The sequence below is a fragment of the Equus przewalskii genome, chromosome 5 (assembly GCF_037783145.1).
Source record: "Equus przewalskii isolate Varuska chromosome 5, EquPr2, whole genome shotgun sequence".
Classification (NCBI taxonomy): Eukaryota; Metazoa; Chordata; class Mammalia; order Perissodactyla; family Equidae; genus Equus; species Equus przewalskii.
This window is the reverse complement of record NC_091835.1, coordinates 42,031,752-42,054,353: the sequence shown is the minus strand read 5'-3', so window position 1 is coordinate 42,054,353 and position 22,602 is coordinate 42,031,752. Positions and strand designations below refer to the sequence as shown.

Here is a 22,602-nt window from a genome sequence, read left to right as displayed (position 1 = left end):
CAAGTGCGAAGTCTTGCACAATATGCTTTTAGTTTTCGTATGCCCTCTTTCAAAACCTTCTCAAATATTTTTCTGTGCCTGAAAGCCAGTGGGGCTTTGCACAGGGACTGTAATGGCTGCGTCTGACTCAGAACGGTGTCTATTAACCATTTGGTACCTCAAGTTTTTCATCTTGATGAATAAATAAGTTGTCAATTGTCCACGGGTCCCAATCTTGAGTGGTAATGGAGAACTCTATAGCTCATCTTCCCTACGCTCAGGATTTGGACCAATTTCACCTAAGAGGATTTATTTAACCACTTCAATTCAATCTGACTCTACCTAAGACATTTAATTCAACAAATATTTTTTGAGCTCCTCTATAAAAGGGACTCTGACAACTTTCTGTCTTTTCGCAGGATATCCAAGATCATCTCGCAAGGTAACCCTCATGACTTACTATTTCACTGCTTGAAAGAGAAAGTGTCAACTGTAAACATAAAAATTTCCACTGTTTAGGCTTCTTTTAAATCATTTCTGAAAATGTTTAATAAGCCAGTGCCTGATCCTTGATAAGGATGTTACCCTCTGTGATGGTTAATTTTATGTGTCAACTTGGCTGGGCCATGGTGCCCAGATATGTGGTCAAACATTATTCTGGATGTTTCTATGAGTGTCTTTTGGAGGAGATTAACATTTAAATCAGTGGACTTTGAGTAAAGCAGATTGCCCTCCATAATTTGTGTGGGCCACATCCAATCAATTGAAGGCCTGAATAGAACAAGACTGATCCCCACTCTCCACCCCCTGACAACCTGGGGGCAATTCTGCCAGCAGATGGCCTTTGGACTTGAACTGAAGCATCGGCTCTTCCCTGGATCTCCAGCTTGTCAGCCCACCTTGCAGATTTTGGACTTTCACGCCTCCATTATCACGTGAGCCAATTCCTTAAAATATATATAATTTACTTTATAATATATGTAATATTTTATATACTATATAATAATAGTAAATATGCATATCTATACATCTTATTGTATTCTCTGGAGAATCCTGACTAATACACCCCCATTCACCATCTGAGTCTTTGAGGAGGGTAATTCTGGCTTGGTGGGAGAGGACGCCTTGGGTAAGGCTGGGAGTTTGTTGGAGCCTCTGACTAAAGCCCTATAGGAAGAAGAGAGGAAGAGGTGCTTTGGAGGTCTGATCCATGACTGGGCACGTGACATGGGGGAAAGAATCCCAGGAAGAACAAAGGGAGAGAAGTAGCCTCTTCAAATAATATCCCAGAAGCAATCTAAGAAATCAAACAGGTCTCTGAGAGGGTATCAATAATCAATGCAATTTGATTAACTGAATTCAAAATATGTTGAAGCTTCATTTTCAGGTCACAATGTGTATTTTTTGTGCATTACTCTGTGCAGTTATTTTATCCAAGACCACGGAACTGAAAGATTACCCACTGCACATTAAAACCATTCTTATCATATTGATGTTGATATGATGCTGGGGTACATAGTGTCTAGCCTGCTTTTCCACTGTTGGTTCCAGTGCTCATTCCTTACAGAAATCTGTTAAGCTTTCCTTCTCTCATAGGGCCATATAGATACACCCAGTTTATGCAGTGAATGGGCTCCTGCAAACGTACATCACACATACCTTTGTGAATTACTTTATATTTTAAAGACACATTACAGTAGTTGGCTATTTCAAGGAAACTTTACAAGTGTCTGATTTCTTAATGTCATAGCCATTGTGATTCAGATCATAACCTCTCTCTAATGTTTAGCTTACAAAGTTTCATTTTTTGCTTCAGAAGTTTAATTAAAGCAAGATAAAACTATACTTAATAACATTCAGTTGCCTGAAAGAGTTATTGTAGAAATACCTAATATATTACCACAAAGTGGCCTAATGTTTTGAATAAATGCCAAGTTGTCCAAATAAAACTCATTAACAACTTCAGTAGGAATAAATGTTGCTATTATCCACATTTTACTATATTTTTCAAAAGAAAACATCCACACAGTGAAGGGAATCAGAATCTATTTTAATATCCCTAGAGTAATAAACATTTGTATCAAAATATTTACAATTATAGTATATGAAATATCAACCTATTAAAGAAGAAGCCAAATACAGTACTAGAACAACCCACCAACGTAATGCAAATTACATGAGACATAAATGTCACAGAAACAAAGTAAAAGACAAGGGAATACATGGTTCACTCCAGTCATAGTTTGACTTTTAACATAATGCAACTATCTCTTTTGGATAATCTGACATGTAAGCATGCTACTGCACATAAGACAGCCTTCTGTAATCATGTGATAATTACACCATAATGAAAAAGTTTATCATCCCCCAGTTTTTGCTTGCCAATCTCTCTACACCCTGCCCAGGTAATTTGATGGCCTGCTCTCAACATTCCCTTAACCAGAATGAACATAGAGAAATATACTTAGTAATAGTCCTTTTACATAAATACCAACAATCATGGTACAACAACTCCCCAAAAAAGCAAAAGAATGTAAGAAATGGAAGGGGGAGAGAGCTTGGAGAAGGAAAGAAAGCAAGATGTCTCAGATTCTCCCTGGGGTAAATCTTTTTTCTGGGTGATAAAGGAAATGTCTTCTCGAAACAACCCCTTTAGGATCTGAGATGACTTAAAATAACTGTTGTAGGCCAGAACAATGCCTGCATAACCAAGAACAGCATACTACTACTAAGTCCTCTATAGAAATGCTCCTGTGGCAACAGACAGCTCGGTTACCATCTGACTGGGTACCACAAGACTTTTACCTTCTTTTTTTTCTTAAAGAAAATATCTGCCCATTACCTATATTTTTATTTATCTCACAAGAATTTTCTTATTTTCCTAGGAGTGCAGGCACCATTTTTATCATGACTGAAATCTAGTATGCTTAATACTTTACAATTATATAGCACCTTCCACCCGCGAATCTGGTGTTTGGTTTTAGTCTGTGTGTGTTTTAATAAGCTTCCAGAATTGCCCTGCCTCACCTTGAAGTGGGATAGACAGGGCCTCTGAAAGGTGACCACTCCAGCCAGTGTCAAAGCTCAAGCTACCACTGCGCCTAGGAGCCCTGATCCCCAACATGGATAATTAGATAAAACTTCCTCAAAAGTTTATAATTTAGAGCGACAGTAACAGATTGTGTTACAAGGGGCCATGTCCATCTCTCTCCCATTATATATTTAAAAGAAACATTGATTGTATGGAGAGGGGACGCTAAAAATATAACCCTAATGTCACCCTGTTGCAAGATGCCCCTTGATCCCATAATTTGTGTGGTGCCTTCACCACTGAACTGGTCATTAGTGGCTTTACAGAAACTCCAGAAGAGCTGCCTTGGCTTTAAGCGAGAGGTCTAGCAAAGTCCAGGGCAAGAGGTCTCCATGAGGGACAGCTATGTGAGGTCTGGTCTGGGTTCTGACCAGCCCCTAGGCCTTCCATTGGGAAAAGTTCTTTCTTGGTTTAGCTAACCCACTAACTTGATCTTATGACTATATCTCTTCCTCCCATTTTGTCACAAATACCAATGAATTCCACAGAGCTAAATATCTGCTCTAAAGAGGGATGATGGTTCCCGGGCCAAAGCCCTCCTGTGAACCCTTCAGACTGCAATGTGATGTTTTGCTTTGGATCGGAAGGGTGGTATGGCTTCCAGGCTTAGCATATTCAGCACAAAAACAGGATCAGCTCTTGCTGCAACTTGTACCGCTATTTTAACTTGGAGCAGTAGGTCTGAGGATCCCAGTGCGAGACTCAGAACTCACCCTCAGAAGTGGAGCCAGTGGTGTGGCAGCTGATGGGGCCCCTGCAGTGTGTGTGACTGAGAACTGCTGGAGGCCAAGTCTGGTGGCTGGAGAGAGGCTCTCTGGCCCGGATCACGGGAGCATCGAAGTCTTTAGCCAACTACTTTCTCCCAAGGACAGAGGCTTGACAGTAGATAACCTCTGCAGTAACGTTTGGGTTTCAGCCTCTCCCACCCTTACTTCCCCCTCCCCCGCCCCCCTTCCCTCTCTTGGTTTTCCCTGCATAGCAACGTCCACCTCCCTCCCAGATTCAACAGCTTCCTTCTCCCCACCCCCCAGATCCCCATAAACTGGTTCAGTCTTATTTCTTCCTCAGGACCAGATAGAGAACGCCAATGATGAAGCTAAAGCAGAAGCAGATCCAGCCCAGAATGAAGCAATAGCCGTGGTGGAAACCGCCTTCGTATGAGTAATGATGAGTGTAGATGGATACCCCAATCAGAACACACAGCCCTGTGGGGGGAAAAATGTTTTGTTTATTTTGGGGTTTTTTAACATTAAAATCAAGCAAAACATTTTAGATGTTTAAAAGATCCTATTTCCCTCATCAGCAACGGGAAAATGAAATCTGGTGTTCGGCCCCAAATAGTAGTTCTGTTGGCTTGCCCTGAACCAAGCTGGATGGTTGTGTTGATAAATTAGAGGTGTCTGGGCTCTCCCATATGCACTGGTTTGTGTGGCTGCAAGTGCAAAGTACCACTCAGAACCTCGTGTCCACCACCCAGCTTTCCCACCTGGACCCCAGCGCATACAGGCAGGCTGCCCGGGGATGCAAAAGAACATAACCTTCCACCTTCCAAACCGCGTGTATTTGGGAAGACTGTCAGGAGAATGAAAATGGCAGTGGTTTCATGCATTGTGGCAGTGGTTTCGTCTTTGCAAGGACTCCCACCTGCCTGCCCTCTTCAAGTGTCTTGTATACAAGTGCTACTGATGGGCATGCCCCGGCCACTTGGTTGCTGGCCAAAAGCACTAGATTTAAACATTGAAACAGATAAGGCTTCTTATTCCAAGCAGCTATCAGGGGTTCTCAAAAAGAGAGCAAAGAACCACAAGAGAAAACTGTACAAGGCAGTTTCCCTGAGCCATGTGCTCGTCTGCTCAAGTTGCAGGAGCACCCCCGGTCAGATCCACGTAAAACGTTCTCCAGTACAAACTGAAGTCCGCCCCTGAGATACTCACAGCACACCAGCATGACGGCCCCCGAGAGGAAGAAGCGGTTTCCTTTCTCCATGGTGAAGAGCTGGAACACGAAGACCACGAGAGAGACGACAGAGAAGATGATGGAGAGGATCATGAAGGCCTGCACTGACTTGAGGGCGCCTGTGGGCACAGGGGCAGGACAGCAAGGGCGTTAGGTGGGAATTTCCCTCATCACGTGAACTGTCAGCATTGAATATAGTATCTTCATATATACCTTCCCCGCCATATGATAAAGGATCGCAGACACCATTGCTACAGTTTTTCCAAAGACCTAATGATGATGATCCGTCATTTGCAACCACCCAGACCTATAACGAAAAGAAAAAGAATGTTGATTAAAAACTGACCCTCTGCTTTAAAAGAAAAAGAAACAACAAATCAGCCTGTGTCAGGACCAAATCTTAAGCAAGGCACCATATTTAGCCATAAATACGGCTAAGCAGCCCATCTGTCGGTGGACATAAGTCCAACTAAAGCTGAAGTCACAAAGTTCCCCAGAAAAAAAAGAAAGAGAAGCATGTGTGACCCAGGAAAACTCGCCAAGCCTCTCTGGGCGTCACATTCCTCATCACTTTTTAGAAAAAGAAGTAATTCAACCACAGTGGTTTAAAATTCTAAGGTTCTAAGAAACGGAAACCCTGCATGAGGAAATTGGTTTTCAGTAGCACAATTCATACACTCCATGAAGATTGTTTCATGTAAGGGCCTGGCTAAGAAGGAAAAAATGGTAAGGAAAAATGTTCGACTGGACAACTAAGAAACATAGGGCTAAGAAAACAGCAATGAGCCTGGGTGATCAGCAAGCCACTTTCATTTAAACAGAAAGATCAAATTGTCACGACATGCAAAGTATTTTCCTAGTAAAACAGGACAGCAAGAGCTTTCCTGGGGGGCAGCTGAAAGTAGAACAGACCAAAATGTATTCCCCGATGCTTGCCATGGTGTCAGCGCCCCTCCTACCTGGCCCAAGAGAAACAGTCATCCTGCTGGGACGGAAAACAAACACCAGCCCTGTCCACACAGAGTGTCTGTTAAAATGCACGTTACTGAAAAGGCAGGGCGGCGGAGGTGCGATCGCCTGCTCTTGATTCAACAAACTGTGTGCCGATCCCTATATTAGAGGCTGATAATTCAGATATACAGCACTTCGGCATCCACTAGTACAGTCCGAAGTTGTTTATCAGACCTGTTATCCTGTGAGACTCGGGGATTGGCATAGAGAACGGCTAAATTAGTCTGGAGGAGGCCGCATGCGTGAGGATTCTGTCTTAGCATAGTTACGCTTAAATTAGCCTTGCTTACAATCACACCCACCGATGTTGGCCAAACTCTTCTATCTGAACTTTTAAACCCATTTATCTTCCAACTCTAACAGGACCTAAAGAGATTCTGGAACCATCTTTTGCCTGTCTAGTGATGGCTGGCCTTGGTTTTCATGTCCAAGGGGCTATCTTGTTTTTTTCTCCTGAGAAAAGCACAATAAAAGCAAATTGGACACTACAAACTGCCACTAGAGGTCAGAGTAGCCCAAGATTCAGAGACAAGAGACTCGGCACCTCCATGATATTTTTATGTTGTTTTATTTGAGCGAGTTAATTCCGTGGAACCAAGTTAATCTTGCAAAATTCCACTTTCACATGCTACTCTCTGCTCAGAACTTGAATTTATCAGTCTGGCCACCCAAGCCTCTCATCGTCTCACTCCCACCTGTCCTTCTGATCAGAGTTCCCAGGACGAAGGGACGTGCTGCTCCTGCCACACAGGGATCCTCATTATGCCCCGAACAAAGCCCGCCCCGGTCCCTGGGCACCTTAGCTAGCTCTCCTGCCCGAAATGCAACCCTGTGCTCCTTCCACCACTCATCTTTCACCAAGAAAAACCCCACCCAGCTCCCCGCCCTCCAAGTTCCACCTCAAACCCCACCTCCTACTAGAAAGCTCTAGAGACTGAAGCAGCCTCATTGTGTTCTCCAGGCTCTAGACGCCTACAGCCCTGGCGAGATTACTCCTGCAGACACTGGCTTTTCTCCTCCTATTATTTCATTGTTTGAAGTGTGAGTGTATATGTTTTTTTTTTTTCCATAAATAAACTGCAACTCCATGAAGGGCAGGGATGGCAGCTTAAATTTCTCTTGTAGCGCGTTATGTAAATATTCAAACAACTTCTGGTTGAATGAATGGACGAAAGAACATTACTCACATTGGCAATGGTGGAAACAAATAACATAACGACAGTGGCGATGTGGACCACAAAGATACCAGCCAGTAATACCAGCATGTTGGCTTTTTGATGACTCGCGAGCAACGAGAGTTCTGAAAAGAAAGAAGACAAAAGGGAAAGAAAGTTACTGTCAGGTTCAATTCAGCTTTCCCACATGTGTGGACCATCTGCTAACATCAGGAGGAGTTGCAATAAAAACCATCACAAGTTCATCATAAATTCCTGAAAACACCTAGTTCGCTAAGTGCCTATTAGTCTATGTAAATATACCTAAATATAAGCACAATTCTGCTTCTCGGGTGTTTATACACTCATCTCTCAAATACAGCCTGTTTCAAAAAAAGAACATTTAATGGTAACTTAACATTTTAGTCTGTTTGTGTTTTAGAGGTGTTTTGATTTTTAAAAGGCCTTTTCACAGCTGTAATTTCTAGATCTCTGTGCAACAATGTCATATAAATTTCCATTTTCCACTAGGGAGGTGTCCCTGCCTCTATCAGACTGCTCATCCAGCAATTTTCATAGAAGTGGATGCCTTCCACAGAACAGCAGCTATTACTCAATGCCCATAGATTGAACAGGCTACTAATTTGATCCCGGGTGAGATATAAAACGTGAGAGCCACAACTTCTATGATTATAATGCTGTTTGGTATTCAATAATTATAACAACCTAATTACAGTGTAGTGGTCTGATCACCTCCTGATTGAATATCCCGGATCTGTATTACTGCACCTGAGCCTTGGGGCTGTGTGTGCCTCACCGTGGGGACTCTGCTATGGATCTGGGGGCATAGTGTTATATTTCCTTCTGCTCAATATGACAGTTCAGGGGGCTTTAGAATATGCAGCTTGAGATACCACCAAACATGCCTTCTACTTGTGCATGCCATTTATACAAATTTCAGTCCCTCAGGACTCAGGACAAAGACAGGCAAATGCATCAATCACCCGGGAGGTGGGAGAATTGGGAACTAATATAGATTAAGAAGGTGCATGGATAAACAAAAGCATTCAGCCGTGATCTCAGCAGTGGAGAAGGGAGCCCACTGATCATAAAACCTCGACAATAAAGGAAGTGTGAAGGAGGCACATGGGGGACGCTAGTCTGATTTATGTCAGCTGCAGAAGGAGTGCTTTGTCACGCCCAAGACAGTTCGGATGCAGCGCAGGCTCGTGGGGACTCCAAAAGGGAAGGGCTCCAGGTTATTCACAGCCCGGGCAGGGGGGGATGTGTGGATGTCCCGACACAGGGAGGAGATGGCTGTGCACATTCTGCAGTTGTCCCTGCTCTCTCTCATTGCACCTGATTTAATTGAAGCTTTGAGTGCGCTCGAACACTCTCCTACTGTACCAGCTATTTATTGGAGAGCACTGATGCTGTCAGACCGACACTTCAGGTGCCTTTTATCTTCTCTCACTTTCCTCATCAGGTGCTCAAAATCCAGATTGATCTAATGTACTGGAGGCCGCCTGGCTCTTTACAGGCCAGGAATGAGAGGCAGACACCGGCTTCCACGGTCCCCCCCCCGACCGGCTCTAACCACCTCTGCCCTCCTTCCAACCCAGGCTATTTTGTAGGCATTTGTCCAATTTATCTGTGAACGACAAAAATGATGAAGTTTATCCTGCCACCTCAGGGGAGAGCTGGAAGCTTTCATGCCTGCTATTAATAATCTCCCCACACATTCAAATCCATTTCTGCTTTTCTCAGTTCTTGCACACCTCCACAATTTTCTGCTTGACTTGAATGCACAGTGAAAAGAGGTTTTTGAATCAGACAGAGGCTGAGTTAGAATCACACAGTGATTTGACCTTTGGGTCTCAGTTTCCTCCTATATGAAGCGGGGGTTGCAATGTCAATTGTACAGGGAAATGTGAGGTATAAATTGGATCATATGTGAAACTCTTAGCACAGTGCCTGGCACACGGCAGTACTAATGGGGCTGCTTTGGTTGTGGCTATTAGGATTACTATTATTATTGTATGAAGTTGAGTAGCTGTTGTCGACCCAACCCAGTCAATCACCAGGTTGCCCTAGGTTAAGTGCAAGTAAGAGGAGATCTGCTATCTAGTTCACAAGGTCGTGCGTACAAAATCATTTTGATCCTCTTAGAAACTGTCATGATGCCTAATCTTTGCCCCTTGAGTGGGGAGACCACTAAGAACACAGCCTGGATAATGAGGAGGAGAAAGCTCACTTTCTCAGCCCTCAGACCATCCTCCCAACATCACCAAGATTCCCACCATCACTTGATCCTGATCTCGCCCCTCATGGGGAAAGGAACAAGCTGAATGCGGAGAATTAAAATATTATAGAAAGAATCTTACATTTAATCCTCCTTGGGCTCTATAAATGGCTTTTCGGTTCCTTTAGCTTCTAATTTACAAACACCCTCCTCTTAAGAGCAGGAAGTGGTTGATGAGCCAAGAACAGAATGTAACACCCCAAGTGAGGCCTCTTCCACGAGGCAGAGGAAGATGTCCTGTGTTCCCTCCCTGACATGCTGTTGGGAATTCAGTAGCATCTTTTGTCTCCTTGGCTTGTTCTGTCACCCTCCAAAGTCACATCTGACTCCTCTCACCCCTGCTCTACTCTCCTTTTTGATGACTTGAACATTATTGCATTCAAAGCACTCTGCTCCCACGGCACCTCCACCCTGGCCTGCCCACCACACCCCCAGGGCGCACGAGTTCCTGGCTTCTGGGTCTCACTTCTGATCTTACACAAAGCCCCGCCTGATCCTTCTGCCCCTGCCAATCACAGGCAGGAGGAGAGGCTGGGGCAATCCAGCAAAGAGGAGACTCTCTTTCATTTTAGATTTCTGTGACTGTGCCACGCCTACTCACCAAGGAAAGGAGAATCACGTCTTGTTTTATCAGTGTTCTTAGTGTACAGAACAAACAATTCTCTCTGCTTTCGGCTGCTGTATCCAGCCAGAGGTGGGGGCTGTTTAGCTGGACTAACCACATAATACCTATGACTTGTCCATCTTTTCACTGGCCCAAATTTTATCAGGTTTTATTAGTATCAGCCACTGTCAGCTTAGAGGGGCTTCCATTGTTTTCAATGGCCCTCCTCAACACAGTTGGAAACAGAATGAACTATCTTCTTAAATTTCTGGCCTGGATCACCTCAGTTGCTCAGACCCCATACTAGAGAACCCCCAGCAGAAAAACCCTCAGCCGGGGGTGGGTGGGCAAGCAATCCTTGAAATCTTTATGAACAACCACGAGTGGTACCTAGCGCGTGAATGGGGCATTTATCAAATAGCAGAGCAGAATGAGTATAAATAACAGTAGAGTTCACACTAGAGACTTCCACCCACCCATTACTTGCAGTGTGGCTCGTAAGGAGCCTCATTCCCTGCCCTGGTGTGTATCTGCTTCATACAAAAGCACTGAAAAGAGACCATTTCTGAGCATTTATATTATTGGAAGTATTGGCTTCCATGACTTTCTTTCCTGGCAGTATATGTCACTAAAGCAATCACTGATTTCTCTCTCACACCTCTCTAAAATGCTATGGATGGCACTCTCCAATGGAAAGCATACCCCTAGTCGTAGTTGGGCAGCTCAAACCAGAGTAACAGCACTGCAATGCTGAATCCCTGGGTGAAATGCCTGCCGCTCACAGAGCATTTGGAGCACTGGACAGTCCCAAAGTTTGTCAGCTGTTTGCTGGGAACCCCTATAACAGCAAGTTATGTGGTGCATAGGCTCTCAGACCCAGGGCATCAAAACTGGTCAACTCACCATGTTCTTAAAGGATAGGACGTCCACTGACTGTTGTAGTAGGGTGCCAGGAACACATTTCTCCACCCACCACTGTAAGCAGAGTAAGATCTCTTCCTTTACCCTCATCTACCCAACATGCCTGGGACAGGGGTGGCCAGGGCTCCCTGGGGCTGGGTGGGAAACGTATACGAGACATGAATGTTGACTCTAGAGAGGAGGGACTGTTAAGAGCAATGGAGGTTAGAGACTGAGAGCCCCACATGAGTTCTCTGTAATCCCTTTTCTGTTCTTCTTTCTGCCCTAACACACAGGCCTGCCGGTTCCCTTTCCACCACCGCCATCTTTTGTTTTTGACCACGCTTCCTCTTTTTTTCCCTGAATTGCCCAGACCACATTAGAGCAGAGGCCTCCTTATGCTCCTGTCCCCGATACAAGCCTTGCCACCACTGACCATTCTAGATTTGGATTGGGTTCTTTGCTAACAGAAAATTTATTACTGTTAGTGGAAATGACCCTGAGAATTACGATTGCTGGCGATGGGAGGTGTAAATGACTAACGTGGGAGGGAGCAGATGGACAGGGACAACAGCCCTTTCTAGTTGTCTCCATCCACTTAAATCTTTATTGGTTTCTTGTCTCCCTTTGAGACCACCTCCGCCCCCCAAAAAATTGTAAGAATCAAAGGAACAGAGTTGTGAGGCCGACTTGCATTGTCTCTTTGCCTTAGTTCAGGTGGCCACACACTTTCAGGAGGCTCAGCCATGAGAAATGAATCAGGCCCCTGTGGATACCTTTCCTTCTCTGATGGGTAACTAATACTGCAGAGACTTTGAGAATAACTGACTTCTAAATGCACAGTAGAGGAGTTTAGATGTTGGTAACTTGGCTCCATGATTGCCAAGCTGGGGGTCAGACAACTTCTTCCTGCCATGGAGTCTTTGTGTTTATTGAACTGCCACCAGAGCCTAGGGGACACATTCTTTGAGGTGGCTTAAGGCACAATAATTGGGAGCAATACAGTAAAGTAGGGCAACCAGAAACCTACTTCTCTGGCAAAGGAAGTGGTGGCAATCCTAGGCTTGAGTACCTGAAGAACTAGCCTGAGCCTGGGGGCATAACATAATCGGAAACGGGGGGCAGGAGGTGTGGGAGCAGTGGGGGAGTCCCGCAGAGCTCAAACGTCCATGGTTCATTAGAGTACGTGAGATTCTCCCTGACAGAGGCAAAGCAGGGCATCCTCTACCACATGGCGCAAGAGACTTTCTGAGCAGCGTGTGCATCCGGCTGGCCACCTAGGAGACAATTCAGCCATTTCCCTGAGAGCCTAAGGCAGCCCCAGCTTTTCTGGGGAGAAGGGAGCAATATGGTCAGCTACCAAATTCCCTCTCTCTCCTTCCTCACATCCCAGTTTTATTGCCCAAAACACCACAGTCAGGCCATGAGTTCTTCCTCCTTTATTTATGGCTCATCCATTCCTTACTTTCCACTCCCATTGTCATTGTCCTTTAGGTCCTACCCTGGACCATGACATCAGCCTCTCCCGTGATCCTCTTTTTGAACTCCTTCCCCTCTAATATACCCTCCATGCCCCTGTGTTATCTGACCATGTCACTCCTCTGTTCAAAATCCTCCAAACACCCCACCACCCCACCACCAATCACCAGGAAAGAGGCTCCAAACACCTCCCACTGGCCCTGGGAATCCTAAGAATTTGGTTTCTTAAAAGAAAGCCCTGCCTTTGTGTCCTTTCTCCAGTAACTACCTATCAAATTATTTTCATGGAAGCTCAAATCCTGCCTCCTCCAGGAAGCCTTCCCGGATACATAAGTCAGAGGTAGTCATTTTCCCCTATTATGCTATAGTTCTCACATAGCCCTTTATTAAAACCACCAGTGGCAGCCTGCCTGCCAACAGAGTTATTTATGAAAACGCTTGGCTCCCCGACCCCCTAGACTCTAAGTTGCTGAAGGGAGAATCTTGTCTATGACAGGTGCCAAATAAATAGCTGTTCAGTGAGTAAAAGGCAATGTTTTCTTCTTGGTGGGAAAATAATCAATGTCAAAGTGACTGAAGGCTTCATAATAAAGAACAGAATTATAGATAGAAAGTGTTTCTCTTTTTTTTTTATATACATGTACTTTAGTCCTCTATTATTTTTAGAAATAATTTATAATTACTATAAATATGTACTGAGCATCTTATTATATGCAAACTGTTACATATTTTCATATAAATATCTGTGTAAACACGTGAATATTTCCTGAGTACCTCTGACATTTGAATATACAAGGGTATCTACGTGTTTGTTGCCTTTTATTCAAGAGGAAATAGGTGAATACAAAGAAAATGTCTTAAATTTCCAAACACTAACTTGTCCACAGATTTACCTTTTCTATCTATCTCTTTAAGTTATAGAATCTCTGGACTGGAGCGGGGCTTTAAAATTCCTCCCCAAAAGGGGAAACTCATCTACAAAGCTAAACCAAGGAGCTATCTAAATCATGCTTAAACTCTTCCAGTCACGGGGAGCTCACTACCTATCAAGACCCTCCCACTAGAAAGGTCCTTCAGACAATGCATCAGCGTCTGCTCTTGGCAACAACTGCCCCTGATCTTCTGCCCTTAGTCTAAAGCTTCCTCTTCAGATTTTTTGTAGAATGGTCACCTCTGCAGCAGAACTTTCACGTTAGCAGAGAATTAGCCAGAGGACATCCCCTTAGATCTCAAAATCCCAATCAACTCATAGCACAATCCTGAGATGACTCAACTGCTAGACACCACTCTGTCTTTGATTGGTTGATGGTTTCCTGGCAGGGACATCGCCTCTCTTTCTGGATAACTACAAACTGTGAAGAAAGTTTTTCTCATACCATCTGACCGAAGACAGGGTGCTTCCTCCAAGGCATGAGAAAGACGATAGGAAGGCCACTGCTGGTCATACGATCTCCCTGAGTCAGCCCGTGTCTCCATGCCATCTTCCTCGGGGCGACACCCAACATTGCGGCTGCCGCTTCTCCCTAAGAACCCCGGGCAGGGTGGCGGCGGCACGAAGGCCTTTCCACCCTCTGCCCGTCGGGCACATTTTGCTCTCATTGGTTGTTTTTTGATGTGTTCATCTCCCATTGCGGATCACTTGGGTTGACAAAGTGGATGTCCATTTTACACAAAAGCAGAAGAGGAAATACTCTCTTTGGGGAACAGCCATAGAGGATGTAGCCAGAGAAGGAAAAGGCTGGAATCAAAGGTAGGCTGAGTGGACGAGACCTTGGATGAGCTCTTCTGGCCATTGTTATTGTTGTTTTATGTCGAGTGTGCTTTTCCATTCTAAATATTGTTTTTACGTAGGGGAGGGAGAGGGAGCATTAATTTCTCTGTGGGAAATGTGGAGAAAAAAGATCCTAAAGGGCCACTTCTTCCTGCCTCTGGATGTCTCATGTTTGGTGTGAAAGAAAGAATTTTAGGTTGCACCTAGCTATGTGCACACCATCCTGGGACCTGATGTTTTTAAGCGCAGAGCAGTGTTTATGGTGGGGAGAAACAGCAAGAATCAAGCAACAAAAGTAACTACTACATGCTCCAGGGAAAACAGCTATCTTTTCACGGTCCTGGGGTGGCGGGGACTGCCTCTCCCCAGTGCGGGCTATCATAAATGGGGGCTATTACAGAAAGAGTGGTGTTTATTTGGCACAAGTGTAGACTAGCATAGGCTCTGACAGAGTTCAGGATGAGGAACTGGCGTGGAGGAACAACCATGTTATTTTTCAAAAAGGAGAAAAGAAAGAAAAAGAATATCTAGTAGAAAGCCAGATCCTCATAAAAATTCTGCCTCTAACTGCTGACTTTGGGAAAATCACATAACCTCTCTGGCCAGTGACTCCTAGAGAGACAGGGTACATAGTGGTAAAGAGCCTGGGTTCCAGGTTCAAATTCTGACTCCGCCTCTTCTTTTGTTTTCCTTCTAGTTTCACTGAGTTATTACTGACATAGAAAATTGTAAGATGGTTAAAGTGTACAGCATGGTGTTGCTGACTCTCCCACTTCTCACCTGTGACCTGCAGACCCCAGAGGTTAGTGTGAGCATTGAAGGGCTCGTGCCTGACACAGGGCAAAAGCTCTATGGTTGCTGGTTATTCCCTTTGTTCCTTTATGTATATTGAGAGGCTTGGGCCAGAGAAATGGGCTTCGAGCTTCTCTGGCAGAATCTGAGGACCAACACATGTGCTAAAGGCAAACAAGTAGCACGAATCTTGTTTTTGCAAATGCTCCCGAGGGGAATAACCTCTCACTCTTATTTCCTCTTGTCCTCCTCTGTGTCCGGGGAGGGGGTGGATCTGGGCAACATCTGCAAAGGCTCAGGCTGGACCTGGGCTGTGAAGCTGGGTCCAGCCCACACCCCCAGACCGCAGCTGGTCATGCCATCGGGCCATGTCCCCTGGGGGAGGACGGAAGCTTCCGTTGTCTTCTGCTTCTGACGAAAGAGAAGTGTTCTGGCGGCCAGAATGTCTTCAAGGGAGATGTTGCCAAGATAATAACTAGGGTCTGGGAAGAAAATCCAAGGTGTGGCCCAGCCCCAGTGGCGCTTGGGCGGTCTGACAGTAGATGGCGGCAACACGCTTCAACCAGCACAGCTGCAGCTGTGGGAGGTGGCAGCGAGCTGGGAGGGACGTGGCCACAGCCAGAGGCGCCCTCAGTGCGAGGGCATTGGGTGGGCTGCGAGCTATGTTTCTCTTTTGGAAGGCAACTGGTGATTCAGAGGTCTAGAGGCATTGAGGTTATTCAGTCCAATCCCTTGACAAACGAGGAGAGTAGAATGGGAACTGAAGCCCACAGCTCGCATGTTCCAGGCCAGGCCTCTTCCACTCCAGCATCATCTTCTCTCTCCTCTGGTTGTCTCTGGGTTCGGCAGAAGTTCTAAAACCTCTACCAGAACTACCTTCCACTCTATTTCTCCCACTACCACCTATTGATCAGTGGGTCAGCTTAGCCCCTCAAAACGGTTCCACTGGCAAAAGACCAAGGGTCTCTCCAGGGCTGCTGTTGCTTCCTGTCACGTTGCTGAGAAGGTCCACCAGCAGAGCCAGCCCTGCAGGGCCACCAGAGGCCCAACCCAGATCCCCACCCCGCCAGCCCCGAGACAAGCTTCAAACATTCCATCCTGGCCCCCACCCACAGCACCCGGGCTCCCTCCCCACCACAGCCCAAAAAAGGGAAGCCCGGCGTTTCAGCTTCAGGACCTATCTCCAAAATCAGTGTGAACACTCCGGCTTGCCCAACTCATTGCTTCAGGATAAGAGGCCTCTCTCCAATTCCCTGTCTCCAGCCCCTAAGGGAGGGGTCTTTGATTATTTGAAAGAAGAAGTCCAAGTATCACGGACCTCATTTTGCTCTCAACTCTGATCTGACCCTTCTGAAGAGAAGAAACATCGGGGACATCACTGCCCTTTGGCACAAATATTTGATGGAAACTCACATGATACCAAGGATGTATTGACCAACATTTGTTGCCTGAGCAACAAAAGATTCTTCATGCAGGACAAATAACAGAATATTCGACCCTTAGGACTGTCCTGAAACATTGAGGGTGAGTGGGCCCCAAACAAGAGGGAAGGCCCGTTAGGAGTAGAAACATCCTCCTTGCACTTCTCCCTTGCTCTTTCACCTTCTCCCTGTCTTTCTCTTTCCACTTAGCTCTTTCTCCCTCTTCTAGGCCTTTCTGTCTGCCCACCTCTCTCCCCCAACACACAGGCCTAAGGAAACACACGCAGTCCCCCTTGCCCCCTCCCCGCCTCCCTCCCCCCTGCACCTCCCCTTTCTCCCTCTCCATTTCTTGCTCATCTGCTCTCATCCGCACCTTTCCAGCCACACCCTCATGCTGCAGAGTCTCCCTCCTTGAGAAGAGGGTGGAGTTCTTTCCCAGGACCTGCTCAGTTTCTCCGAGTCTGGTTTGGTTCCTGGTGAATTCCTTGCTGTTGTCAGTGTCTTAACAGGCTTAGCTAGCCTGCCCCTCCCCATCTAAGCTGGCATCCTTCATGTTTAATCAAACCTCTTTCTTTTCTTCTAAGACCCAGATGAATGCTCACTGCTATCTGATGATAAGTCCTGTGAACATCACATCTGAGGAATCTCTCAGCAGATGAAGCACTGGGTCCTCAAGCCTCCATAAAATTCCTTCCAATGCAACAGGTTGTCTAGTTTCACTTTTTTACCAATTTTTAGGGATTAAACTGGCTGTTAGCATGAGACCAAGGGATTTCTCAAAATAGGAATGGTAGGACCTCAGAACAACAGAATTTCAGAGCTGCAAGGGGCTTTGGAGACTCCCAAGTTCAGTTCCCTCAGTGGAGAAGACCAGGTCTTGCCCATGGTCACGAGGCAGAGGTGGGATACGACCACAGCCCCTCGGTCTCCTACTCAGCCATTTTGCATCTATGCCAGGATTCTTGTCACCAGTTTTAACTTATGCCTAAAGGGTTCTCAATCTTAATTACCCCATTTGAAGAGAGATTTCATGGAACAGCCTCAGGAAATACAAAAACTGCTCCATCCTCATAAGGCCAACGGCACCAAGAGCAGACGAGTCCATTTTACTTCCAGGGAAATGCGATTTCTACAGCAGGGAACAAAACGTTGCCCCAACTATTTTGTAAAAAAGGAAGAGGGAGAAACAGCAATTCCCCGCAAGGGTTTGTACTTTTATCTGTATGCTTAAGTATCAGTGGCTCTCCCAGTTAAATTGAGAAAAATGATTTCACCCAGTCAGCACGCCAGGCACTGAAGTGACACAAAGAGTGGTCTTGGGACACATGTGTTTGGAGGCGTGGTGTTGGGAATCCAAGTGAACTCCTAATTAGAGCCATATTTGGGCTCCCTTGATTACTGAATAGAAATTCGGGGTCATCTGGGCAAAACTGGGATGAGTACTGGAAAAGGGAAGTTTATGATCAGAAAATTCCAGTTCTACGTTGGTTAAGCATTATGAGCTCTTCCCAAGGGACTGACATCCAGATTGTCAGCCAGCAATTACAAGAGGTTACATTTGATTGGCAGCCTGTTCCTATAGTGTCCACCATTACAGTGACAACAGTATACAGGCGTGGGCCACATGAACTATAGGCCAAGTTATAGGATAACCCCAGAAGCCTGTGTTTCTGGTAGCGGATTGTTTAATCATGACTTCATGAGTAGCAACGGGTGTGCCCCTCTGAGTATGGACATCTGAGCATCCCAAATGTCTCTGACCTTTGTGTTAGGCAGCTATGTATATCCATGGGGTAAGTTAAAGAAGGAAACATATTCATGTGTGTAGAAAATGAAACACCTCGGAATCAAATCAGGTGGATATGGTTGACTATGTGCATAGTTTCAAAGCTTCAAAAATGTCCCCTGCTCTTTCTGAGTCTTAGGCAAAAATAATAATAATAATACAATCCAGTTCCATCAAATTTTACCTATTGAATACTAAACGAGGGTTAAATGTTTAGAGGATAAGGAGGATTAGGTAGAACACAACAACAACAAAGGAACAGATGTTTTCTGGGTCACTTCAGGACCGCAGAACTAGGAACAAAGCATAGAAGTCATAGAGAAGCCAGCTTTGCTGGATTTAACGTTAGAGCTGTCCAGCAAAGGGGGCTGAGCACAGGGGTGCACTCTGAGGCACAGATCTCGCCTCCCCGGAAGTGTAAAGGAAACATGAAACGGCCCTCTGTCCTGGGTGGCAGAGAAACAACATTTCTACATATCGTAGAAGAACAAACAAGTTGATCTCCAGGAGCCCTCCCAAACTAAGAATTCAGTGAACAAAATCAAGGATGCCATATAACTGAATTTGCCTTGTGTGTGCTTTTCTGTGGGCATTTTTCAGCTCTATTCCCCAGCAGGGTCTGAGGAGTCCAGAGAAAGGCCGTTTTGCTGCATCCAGAAGTCATCTGGGTCTCTGACTGCTCTCTCTCCACTGATCCCAGGGGGTCCAGCAGGAACCCAAATCCCCAGAGTCACCCAGACCAGGCCAAGAGGGTCTGCATCCCAGGATGGTCTCTTGGCAACCCATTCTCTAGCCCTCCCCGTCCTCCCTGCCCCCCACTTCCCCCAGACCTGGAGTCTGGATGTCCCCCTGGGAACGGGTGGGCCTAAGCTGGTCTTGGGAGGGAAGCAGGAGGAGTTGGGAAAGCCACAGTCAATCTTTTTGGCAGCCGTAGAAGGGATGTCTTGCCTCTCCTCAGAGGTCTGCCCCGTACTCCTGGGACGTAGCCAGCGTCTGTTCTGGGACGGGCTCTGCTCTGGGTTGGTCCTGGATGGCCTTCTGCCAACTCCCAGGACAGTTTAGTACCCTCAGACAATGTACAATCTGGGGGGCCCTCTGACCAGGACTCCAGACCGGATGTCCTGCCGCCCTCCAGACAGCACTCCGCCCCCGCCCCATTCTCCAGAGTCTGGGGTGGAATTTGATCTGCCTCTGAGGGTGGAAGGCAGCAGGGAGAAAAAAAAAACCTCACATTTAGTATTGTCAGAGACTTATGACTGAAATCCAGAAAAACTCCTGCCTCCGAGGAACTCTCTCACTACTTCTTGGAGAAAGAAGGGAAAGTGGGAAGCAGAACGGCATTTTTTAAGTTGCCCTCAAACTCCGGGAAACAACATGCAGCCTATTTTCTCATTTATAAAACTATAGCGTGATGCAAAACGCTGCACAAATAATGCAATTCACGATGGTATACGCCCCCCAGAATTGCCAGTATTTTCTATTGGCTGACTGGCTAAATATTGCTTATTAGTTTTAACCTGCACAGAACTAAAGGATTTGTACTAACTTCACGGAATACCATTACTATCTACTTAATAATGGCTTCCCTGATCCACAGCCATGTAATCTGGAAATAATAAACATTTGAAGCAAATGTGGGAGCTCCCTGCCTCTTGAAAAGTTGCCCTCACACTTACTTCATCATCCCCTCCAGGGCAGTTTTACCAAGAGCCTCGCCCGTACAATGTACACAGACTGATTACATTGAAATCTTCTCTTCCAACGTGCTGTGTTTCTAGAGGAAAAGCCTAATTTTGCAAGACAAGCTGAATCCTGTCATTTTCCTCATCTTGTTTATGTGGGAGAAAAACACCAGTCTCTATGTTGAAATGGGCCACACCTCAACGAAAATGCTAATCTAAAAAAAAAAAAGCAAATACAAATCACTCTTCATCCTTTCTCCAGATTCATGACGAGCACGAGTGTTGACATCTGTACAACCATGTTTTGGAAAGAGTGAGAAGGTAAATGTTTTGAAAGGACCACTGCCTCCCATGCAGAAAAATTCCACAGCCACCTCAAAAAATTCTTTGATCATTTCTGATACACCACATTTCCACTCAGCACTACATGCGGCTGTTTCTGGGGTGGGAGCAAAAAGCCTTCAACATTTTTTTTTTTACGGGATGAAGGTCCCCTGCTCTACCCGCTCCTCCAGACTCAGTTTCCCGCCTGCCTCTCCCCTTCCTCCACATCTGGCAGAGGAGAGAAGGAACTCTGGGATCCACATCAGTCTCCCGATTCCACCAAACGAACCCCTCCTGCGTTTTATTTGCAACACCAGTTGGTCCCCCCCCCCCAACCCCTCTCTTTCTGTCTCTAACGGTTCTATTTCAACAAACCAAGCCCCTCGTCCCACGCAGGGGAGAAAAAACAAATTTAAACAGATGTGGAGGAACAAGCAAAGGGCAGCAGCAAAAGCAACAACAAAAATAAACTGCCAAGCAGCTATCTATTCACCATGGGCCCAAAAGGGCCAGCAAACAGCCAACAAGCAGAGAAACAATTCACGTCCTGAAGAAATTTGAGGGAAAAAGGAGGAATTAAGAACATCTGGCATGTGCGGCACGTCATTTCGAAGGTGTGTAGTCTCTCCCGCGCAAAGAATACCCTATCCAGCTGTGTTCCAAAGTCCCTGCTCTCTTCACATCCTCAGAGCAAGAACCCAGTTACTACGAGACAGAATTACAGCCCAGTCTTACCGATTTCCCTAACCCCCTCCGCGCCTCCCCGGGGAAAGTGTGTTTTTCTGAATCTTATGGAAAAAAGTCGTCTCGAGACCCACTTTTAGCCAAAAGTTTCAAGGATTCAATTCCAGGAATCATAGAAAAATGTCGAAGGAGAGAAGAAACAGCTACGCTTAGATGAGGTCAGAAGAAGGAGCGCAGCGGGAAGGAGAGAAAGTTCGCTGAGCTTCCCCGCCGCGCTGGGAGCCGCCTTACCGGGTCGGAGGCGCCCTGAGTGGCAGGAGCTGGCGCTCGTCCGCTCTTCTGGAGGTATGTGAAGGCAGTGACGGGAGGGCCCTGCCTCCCGAGGTTATAAGTTTCCTGCGCTGGTGTGCTGGGGTGTGTGATGGGCGGTTTCTTTTCACTGAGTTTTAAAGGAGTTTCTATGAATCAGTCTGGCTTTAAAAAAAAAAAAAGATTTGTTGGTAAGCTACGCCCTGCTAAATTGGCAGTCCGTCAAGAGAGGCTGGGAGTGAGCCATCAATTCAAAGAAGCCTGTTTAGGCTCTCTCTGACTCAGACACACAGACCACAGTGGAAAAAGGAGTGACATTGCTTCACATGAGTAATAGGAGTCACACAAATAGATCTGTTTACCAAAGCCCATTCCTCTTCACCAAAAAGGGGACTTGGTTACCATGGCCATAGGACAAAACATCAGTTATCTGCCCAAACTTTCCTCTGGGGAGGGGGAGGGAAGGGGACAGTGCCCTGCCCATTGAAATCCTAGCTCATCATCCAAGGAGATTCCCATTCTTCCTCCCACCAAATGCATCAGCGGCTGCTGGCTGTCAGGAGCCATGGGTTGATTTCTGATTTGCTTCCCTGCCTGGTCCTGGCGCACCGTCCTCTGGGTGGCTGTAAGATGAAGCGCTGGAGGCAGAAGGAGACGCTCTCTGAATGATGGAGTGCAGGTTGGACAGCGGACTGGTCTCTAATTAAGGGAATGCCCAGATGGACTCCACACGTTCAGGGGGAAGTCCTCAGTTAAGAACTTTGCTCTCTGATCTCCATGTAATAATCAGCTGGACCTTGCTCCACAACTGAGCTTCTTGTGCTTGGCAGCAGAGCAATCATCACAACTTCCCTGCACCCCTCCTCTCTCACTCAGCCCTGGAGCTGGGAGGGACCCTGGAAGGTATCTCATCCTACAGCCGAGGCATTCCACCGGAGACAGAGAGCCCAGGGGCCTGAGTTCAAGGCCAGCTCCCCACTTATTAACTGTGTGACTGTGGGCATAACAACCTCTCCATGCCTCAGTCTCCCCGTGCATAAAATGGGGGTAGAAGGTACCTATCTCACAGAATTACAGTAGAAAAGTACATGGGGAGCTTATAACAATCCTTGGCATATAGTAAGCACTCAATAAATGTTAACTATAACAGTTATTTTACTGAAGAAGAAACTCAGGCCCAGAGAGGTGAAATGATTGAGCCAAGGAGACTCAGTGAATTAGCAGCAGCAGCTTGGTTCCAAGTCTGCCACTGTCCACGCAACTCTATTTCTGTTGTTCACTGCTGTATCGTGAAAACCGACCTCCGTTCAATTTATTCTTATACAGTTATTTATTGATTCACTCAACCAATACGTCT

At 46.1% G+C, this 22,602-nt stretch overlaps 1 protein-coding gene across 1 annotated transcript; it reads right to left on the bottom strand.

The window, feature by feature from the left end:
* Positions 1-2,008: 2,008 nt before the first annotated feature.
* On the bottom strand, positions 2,009-21,939 carry EMP1 (epithelial membrane protein 1). Its single transcript, XM_008522941.2, has 5 exons — positions 21,228-21,939; positions 7,225-7,337; positions 5,240-5,333; positions 5,005-5,145; positions 2,009-4,275 (listed from the first exon to the last, which is right to left on the bottom strand). Exons 2-5 carry the CDS (start codon positions 7,300-7,302, stop codon positions 4,124-4,126), a joined length of 465 nt encoding a protein of 154 aa, XP_008521163.1. The 5' UTR covers positions 7,303-7,337; positions 21,228-21,939; the 3' UTR covers positions 2,009-4,123.
* Between the last annotated feature and the right edge of the window lie 663 nt (positions 21,940-22,602).